Below are 8,434 nucleotides of genomic sequence, written 5' to 3' on the forward strand. Positions count from 1 at the left end.
CTATGAGAGGGGAGAAAAAAGGAATTCCGTCCTTGCAAACATGACTTTTGAAGCCTAAATATGAAATTAGGTTTTCATCTGGAGAGAAGGACATATCAGTTGTCATTTCTGCATCAGATTTCAGGAGACAACAACTGAGAACATTCAGGAAGAAGTATGACCCTTACTGTGCCAAACCCACTGGTCTATGAATGGTGAATCTGTAACTCAAGACGTGATGCACACAACCTTCAAGTATATAATGGCTTCTGGAAATCCTACAGATTGGCTCATCACCTCTTGTGCATTATACTAGTATGCACAGAATCAAGCTTTATGCACATCATTTTAGATCTGGGCTAGAAGTGACATGTTAACACAGTGATGTAATACAAGACAGTGATAATGCCAAGACAATAACTGCGCAAAGGAACCTTCCTTGCATCAATTTCAGGCAGTTTTCTAGTGCTTATCCACTTATTCCACTTGGTATGACTGCGCCCTGATAAAAGATTGATTTCACACCACATATCAATTCAATTGAAAATTCACAGTGTGAAAGAAGAGTTGCATCCTTAAAGACTGCAAACAAGATATATTTGATTCATAATCTGAAGAGCTCCAGAATCTTGGGGAAATGTGTCTTGCTCTTTAGCTACCTTAAAAAAAAAAGAGAACACAAAGAGTTCAGGTCTTTTATAACATAAATACATTACAAGGAAATATCCAACTTTTGACAAAGGGAATATTAACAATGAGTAAACAGGTTGCCTCCATCCTCAAGTGAGAGGCACATGCCCTTTGTAGCTCATGGCAGATGACTTTGGGCTTGGTTAATCTCAAAGTGCATTTGCTGAGGCTGAAGAGGGCATAGGGAAGGAACTCCACAGTTTCCAAGACATGGCATCTCCTGTCCATTTCCAGATGTTTTTCAGTAGGGTGCACCTCTTCTCATTTTAGAAGGTGGCTCAGCTGATCACGCAAATTTGAAGACTGTTCAACGCTAAAGAGGAAATGAAAGCATTCAATAGGTACTCATTGACTTTTGACTGTACTGGGTAGTTACTGCACAATATGGGCTGCTTGTGCAATGTGAAGATGAACCAGGCATATCAGAATAAAACATGGGGAACAAGGCAGGGTGCGCCTGCTGATTTAGAGCCCAATCCTATGCTTGTCTACTCAGAATAGTCAATGGGGCTTACTCCCAGGTAAGTGTGGATAGGATTGTAGCCTGAGCCTACTGACCAGCCCTTCCAAGATTGTTCTGGATGTCTGCCTGGATTGGAATGAAAAATTCTGCACCCACAAGCGGAGAACTGATGCACTTTATTGTTTTTCGTGTTCCGTGCCCGACTGACTAACCCAAAAGGTTCTGGCAGCAGCCTACAAATACCATAAAATATGAACAGAAAACATAAATACAACAATGCCAAACAGTTTGTTCCCAAGATTCAGAGATCCCCATGAATCTGAAAATAAGCACCACACACTACCTAAAACACTAAAGATGCAATCCTATCCCTACTGACTTGGAAGTAAGCCCCATCAAAATTGGTGTGATTTTCTTCCAAGTAAATAGAAATATTAAGTGGTGGACTTGGGCCAGGAACACCTGGGAACAAACCCCCCACTCATCTACAAAGCATACTGAGTGATGTTGGGCCAGTCACTTTTACTCAGTCTCGTAGGGCTCAGAGCATCATAGGGCTGTGGTGAAGAAAAAGGAGGGAGAGGAGCCATGTACACTGCTCTGAGCTCCTTGGAGGAAGGGTGGCATATAAAGGTAAAACATAAAACAAAAGATAGGCCAGACTAAGCATCTTCCTGACAGAAATCGGGGAGGGGGGGGAGAGGAAGTGGGCAGATGGAATCAAAACAAGAGGGAAGTGATTACAGTATTCACTAAAAACCATAAGGCTAACCCACTAGAGTTCTCTGGCAGAATGAATTTGCTCTTAAGAGCAGAGTAAAGGGAGACCAGGGTATTACTTGGGACAGGAATCTTTATCTACAGCCCGATCCTAATTAACTTTCCAGCACTGTGCCAGTGGGGCGGGTGCTGCATCTTGCAGTGAGGGGGCAGTCATGGAGGCCTCCTTGAGGTAAGAGAATGTTTGACAGGGATTGTAGTAATGAAATGAAACAGCCAACTCACTTTTTCTGAATAGCTTCTTGCCTAGGAAAGAAAAGAAGACAGAAGAAAAGCATTATAAGGAACATAAGGAAGTTGATGCGAATTTTGAGCTGATGAAAGCAGAAGAGAAGCACAAGAAAGATCAGTGCCATGATGGCTATAACTGGACTGATAGAAGAAATCAGTGAAGTAGAGCTGTGATCAATTATGTCTAGATTCCAACCCACCAAAGTACTTTTATACTGCCATCAGACCCCCAAAAGTGAGAGAGACAAGACCTGATCACCTAGCAATCAACTTACAAAACCATCTTAGGCACATTTACTCACAAACAAGCCCAACTGAGTTTAGCAGGGTTCTCTCACTAGAAGTACATTTAGGATTGCAGCCTTTGTTATTTTTATCCTAGAAAATCAATCACAGAGATGCTCCTGGAATTCTGGTAGCAGAGAATCCAATAGTACTCAACTCAGGGCATAACCCTAACCAGGTCTACTCAGAAGTAAGTCCTATTTTGTTCAATGAGGCTTACTCTCAGGAAAGTGTGGTTAGGATTGCAGCAGTCTTAGCCTACAGGGCTCCTAGTAACTGGTATTAAAAGAATCATACCATATTGGATCTATACAGGATTTAATTCTGCATCTCAGAAGACAAGCACATCAAATCCAAATGAAACAATGCATGCTACTTACTGGTACTGCAGATGAGTAGTTATAATGGCCATTTTCCTTAAACTCTGCAATAGGACAAAATAGGGAATAAATGGCCTTCTCCACTATGTTTCTGTCAGCACAATCATTACATAAGCTATTGTATTGTTAATCAGAAGCCAAAACATATCAAACTGCCAATGAAGGAACTCTTGCATTACTCAAAGTCAGTGAGTAATGCTGTGTGTCCTGGAGATCACAACATAACCACATTCTCTAGGATAGCCATTCTCAACCTTTTTTTGGCTACAGCCTCTTAGGAGCTCTTCTCAGGTTCTAGCCCCCACCCCCTCAAACAAGGATACAACACAAACAGATAAACATAAAATCCCCTTCTCACAGTTTTCAGTCTGTGGCCCCCTTCAAATGTGCCAGGGCTCCCCAGGGGGGCTGTATGACTTCTGGTGAGAATGGCTTCCGGTGAGAAACTAAGACATGTATGTTTTATTCTTCTTTAAATTTGACCATGATTGAGAATGCCAATAGACACACATGCACTAATATGGATCTCTGAAATAAACAAGTCTGACAGCATATTGTGTTTCTGGGTTGAAGTCTGGAGCTGTATTAAAAATGGGACAAACAACACTCAGTTCCCAACCATGAACTTGATTTGTTATCTCCCCTGTTCTGCATTCTGGGCAGTTCACAGAGAACCATGGACCGAGCCATCAGGCAAAGCACCCACTTTTATAGACACAACTTTCCTTACATCTTCTGAGTGCAGGATGGCGTCCTCTTGCATCACCATGTTTCTGGCAGCCTGACCTAGGAACTAATGACATGAAAGCCACAGTAAGAGCCACAAGTTTCATGTTCTGGAGATCTGGAGATGTAGCACTCAGCTTGTACTGAAAGGCTTCAAGCCTGTTCAGTTTCCTGCTTAAATTCTACTGTCTTCAATAGTATTTGAGCAGCCTAACTGTAGACAGAACTGGGCTGGATGGGTAAAGGGATTGGACGTTCATCATGTTATTGCTGAACTTCTGGGTTGCTGAGCTTCCAGAAGCAGCTGCACAGAGCTCGACTTGAAATGGCAAAGCCTCCTGCTCAATTTGCTACACACCAAACAGGGAATGGCAGAGCCAGACAGGCAGCTCTGCCACTCCCTGCCAGATGCACAGCAAATTGGGCAGGAGGCTTTGTCTCCCAAACAGAGCTCCACATGGGCTGGATGACTTTGAGGCTGCAATCCTAACCACACTTTCCTGAGAGTAAGCCCCGTTGAACAAAATAGGACTTACTTCTCAATAGACCTGGTTGGGATTGTGCCCTGAGTGGTGGGCCAGATCTAGCTTGCAGGTCGTAGATTGCCAACCCCTTCTGTAGAAGGTGCTACACAGTTAGTGTAGTACATACAAGATAGTAATTGCTGTGAATCCAGTCCCAAAATCATCAGTGAAATACGCACCAGAACATTCTTGCATTCTGAAATGTATAGCATTGAAAAGAGCACTTTTTGGGTTTCCTCTGGCACAGCATCATGGCTAGACTGTGAAAGAAAGACTCCCTGGGCAGAAATCCAAATAAACCTGGACCATACTGTTTTACAGTACTGTAAAATATTGTTTTATTTTCTCCATGTTCTGTTGATCATGCCATTTGGTTCTATTTGCATTAGGAACATAGCCATCTGAAGTCTGTCCTCAGTTTGGTAAAACCAGAAAGCATCTGCATTCAGTAAGTGCTCAAGTTGGTGCCTACCTTATCCCCTCCCATTCTCTAGATCAGGGGTGTCAAACGCATTTCATACGGAGGGCCACATAGCATTCATGATACCTGCTGAGGGCCAGAAGTGATGTCATTAGGCAAGAAGTGATGTCATTAAACAGGTCATAACCAAAATATAAACACTTTTTTCTCACTTAGAAACTCATTAGCTCCAAATAACAAAAGAGAAAATATATGAATCTTGATCATATTTTAAGATATGGGAGAGCCCAATTTTCAGGTGGACTGCCCTTTCAGCAGTAACACCTCAGCACTACTCAGCAGCTGAAAGCCTGGGGGCCGTATAAAAAGCTTCTGCGGGCCACATGCAGCCCCCGGGCCTTAGGTTTGACACCCCTGCTCTAGATTAAGGTGTTACTTCCATATATTGCAATTATACGCCAATGCACATACATTCATTGCATTAGCACTATCCTGTCTTTTTTTCCTATGAGATGGCTGATACACTAGGGCATGTTTTCACTTATGACTTTTTGCCTGCTGGAATTATTACTGTTCATGCTCCAAGCACTGTGCAATCCATGTGGTCAGCACTAATTCTATGTTAAATTATTGCTGGAAGATCCAGCAGTAAATTTTCTGCTGCTTCTCCTGAGTTGCTTTAAAAAGGAGGGTAGTAGTGCAACTACTTCTGTTCTTCTGGGTCAGAACCCTTAGTGCCAAATCCTATCCAATTTTCCAGTGCTGGTGCAGCTGTGCCATTGAGGCATGTGCTGCATCTAGCAGTAGGGAAGCAGTCACGAAGGCCTCTTCTAGGTAAGGGAACATTTGTTCCCTTTCCACAGGGCTGCATTGCAACTGCACTGGCACTGGAAAGTTGGATAGAATTGGGCCCTTAACAGTTGGTCTGTTTCAAAAGCAGTAGCATCACCCATACTCTTTTACCCAGTGCAAGGGACCATGGATCACCACTGACTTTTCATACAGGGACAACAAAGAAAAGGACAGCTATAGTTCAATCCTTGTTTAAATGGCAGTACTAAACAAATAGTTTTAGAAGGAAGGTGGAACCACACCTCTAGGCTGTATGCACAGGGCAGGGACTCTCCTTTATTCCATTAAAATAGTTTAGGGGGAGATTTAGGGAGCCATTTTCTTGGCTCTAAACCAGTGTTTTTCAGTTGTGGGGTTGGGATCCCAGCAGGGTTGCAAAGCATCAGTTGTGCAGTTCCCAATGAGAAAGGTTGAAGATCACTGGACAAGAGCATCACCAAGTAAGGGGGGAGGCATCTGGTGTACTTCTTCAGGTACCAAGAGATTGTGTCCCAGTCCTGCTGAGGTTCTGAGCAACTGTGCCAAAATAGCTTTCACCTGTGCCAGGTTCCATGATAACTTTTTCTGCTTTCTCTAACAAGAATATTTGGTTACAGTGAACAGTGCTGGGAGGGTGTACCGGGGTGGGGAGTGGGCGGATAGGGTCCTAAGAGGATCGACAGTGGGGTCCCCAGTCTCATACTATATATTGGGGCCTCTGCACAAAAAAGGTTTAAGACCACTGCCCTAGACTCTTATTTCCATATCCGCAATATCCAGTCATTACAAGAGGAGCCTGTGATGGACTTTTCCTCCAGAAACTTCTCCAATCCCTTTTAAAGGCATCCAAGCCAGATGCCATCACCAATCCTGTGGCAGGGAGTTCCACAGAGTAACTATGTGCTGGGTAAAGGAAAATTGTCTGTCCTAACTCTCCCGTGGGCTAAACCCCCACTTTCCCCATCCCCTTCACCCATAATGATTTCATGGACTGAAGGAGGACAACAGAAGGGATGACCGACCGACCGACCAGCCAGTCAACCCCACACAAGCGCTGCTGCGTCTCTCTTGCAGGCATAGTCCAAGAGCATTCCCAAATCAGCCACAGTCCTGCAAATAAACTACAAATCCCAGCATTCGCTGCGGTTTTATTCTACCCGACCGGTAGTGGCCTCCCTGCGGGGCGAGACCTCGTCGCCTGACTGACCTCGGCGCTCCGGGAGCCCTTCAGCACCTGCTTGGTGAGGGCGATGACGTCGGTGCCGCAGCTGGTCGCCTTCTCGGTCAACAGGCCCTTTACCGACTGGCCGAATCGAGCCTGGGCGTCCGCCGCACTCCCCGCTGGAATGGCGGCCATCTTGCTGAGGTCGCCCAGAGCTGGCCGTACCACGGAGGGACGGCGAGCGAAAGGGGACAGAATGGATGGAAAAGCAGGTGGTAAAGGCTCCTCCCTCCCCTTATCAGGACAGTCCCCACCACATCACACTCAGCCTTGGAGGAGAAGGGAGGGAACCTCGCCTGTGAACCTCTTACAACGCATTCATTCGTGTATATATATATATATATACACACGAATGAATGCGTTGTAAGAGGTTCACAGGTGAGGTTCCCTCCGTGTGTGTGTGTGTATATATATATATATATATATATATATATATATATATATATATATATACACGGTATATATATACACGGTTCACAGGTGAGGTTCCCTCCGTGTGTGTGTATATACACGAACGCACATACATACATGCACACACATCAATACATGCATACGTGCACACACACACACACATATATGTGTGTGTGTGTGTACATTATATACAGCCAAGATTCTCCCCAAGATTGGATGTCCACCCAGGCTCCTCAGCATCATCAGATCTTTCCACAAGGACATGAAGGGCACTGTTGTCTTCGATGGCTCCACATCAGACCCTTTTGACATCCGAAGCGGAGTGAAGCAGGGCTGTGTTCTTGCACCAACCTTGTTTGGGATTTTCTTCGCTGTCCTGCTGAAGCAGGCCTTTGGAACTGCAACAGAAGGCATCTATCTCCGGACCAGATCAGACGGAAAGCTCTTCAACCTCTCCAGACTGAGAGCAAAATCCAAAGTCCAGCTGAAATGTCTGCGTGACTTCCTCTTTGCCAACGATGCAGCTGTCACTACCCACTCTGCCAAAGATCTCCAGCAGCTCATGGATCGTTTTAGCAAGGCCTGCCAAGATTTTGGACTGACAATCAGCCTGAAGAAAACACAGGTCATGGTTCAGGATGTGGACTCACCTCCCTGCATTACAATCTCTGAGCATGAACTGGAGGTTGTCCATGACTTTGTGTACCTTGGCTCAACGATCTCCGACACTCATTCTCTCGATACCGAGCTAAACAAGCGCATCGGTAAAGCAGCTACCACGTTTTCCAGACTTAAAAAGAGAGTCTGGTCCAACAAGAAGCTGACGGAACATACCAAGATCCAGGTCTACAGAGCTTGCGTCCTGAGTACACTTCTGTACTGCAGCGAGTCATGGACTCTTCGCTCACAACAGGAGAGGAAACTGAGCGCTTTCCACATGCGCTGCCTCCGACGCATCCTCGGCATCACCTGGCAGGACAAAGTTCCAAACAACACAGTCCTGGAACGTGCTGGAATCCCTAGCATGTATTCACTGCTGAAACAGAGACGCCTGCATTGGCTTGGTCATGTCGTGAGAATGGATGATGGCCGGATCCCAAAGGATCTCCTCTATGGAGAACTCGTGCAAGGAAAGCGCCCTACAGGTAGACCACTGCTGCAATACAAGGACATCTGCAAGAGAGATCTGAAGGCCTTAGGGATGGACCTCAACAAGTGGGAAACCCTGGCCTCTGAGCGGCCCGCTTGGAGGCAGGCTGTGCAGCATGGCCTTTCCCAGTTTGAAGAGACACTTTGCCAACAGTCTGAGGCTAAGAGGCAAAGAAGGAAGGCCCATAGCCAGGGAGACAGACCAGGGACAGACTGCACTTGCTCCCGGTGTGGAAGGGATTGTCACTCCCGGATTGGCCTTTTCAGCCACACTAGACGCTGTGCCAGAACCACCTTTCAGAGCGCGATACCATAGTCTTTCGAGACTGAAGGTTGCCAATA

At 45.5% G+C, this 8,434-nt stretch overlaps 1 protein-coding gene across 1 annotated transcript; it reads right to left on the reverse strand.

The window, feature by feature from the left end:
- Positions 1–660: 660 nt before the first annotated feature.
- On the reverse strand, positions 661–6,707 carry BORCS7 (BLOC-1 related complex subunit 7). Its single transcript, XM_066621138.1, has 5 exons — positions 6,518–6,707; positions 3,539–3,601; positions 2,809–2,852; positions 2,138–2,158; positions 661–982 (listed from the first exon to the last, which is right to left on the reverse strand). The coding sequence occupies exons 1-5, from the start codon at positions 6,665–6,667 to the stop codon at positions 931–933; spliced, it is 330 nt and encodes a 109-aa protein (XP_066477235.1). The 5' UTR covers positions 6,668–6,707; the 3' UTR covers positions 661–930.
- Positions 6,708–8,434: the final 1,727 nt, after the last annotated feature.

The sequence above is a fragment of the Tiliqua scincoides genome, chromosome 3 (genome assembly GCF_035046505.1).
Source record: "Tiliqua scincoides isolate rTilSci1 chromosome 3, rTilSci1.hap2, whole genome shotgun sequence".
NCBI classification, from domain to species: Eukaryota; Metazoa; Chordata; class Lepidosauria; order Squamata; family Scincidae; genus Tiliqua; species Tiliqua scincoides.

Excerpts from the sequence above, each read along its gene's own strand:
- BORCS7 (XM_066621138.1), bottom strand. The coding sequence starts at position 6,667 with ATGGCCGCCATTCCAGCGGGGAGTGCGGCGGACGCCCAGGCTCGATTC. Across the intron at positions 2,853-3,538 it reads CCATCCTGCACTCAGAAGAT|AGTTTAAGGAAAATGGCCAT; the intron begins GTAAGGAAAGTT and ends GTCCTATTGCAG. Across the intron at positions 2,159-2,808 it reads ACTACTCATCTGCAGTACCA|GCAAGAAGCTATTCAGAAAA; the intron begins GTAAGTAGCATG and ends TTTCTTTCCTAG.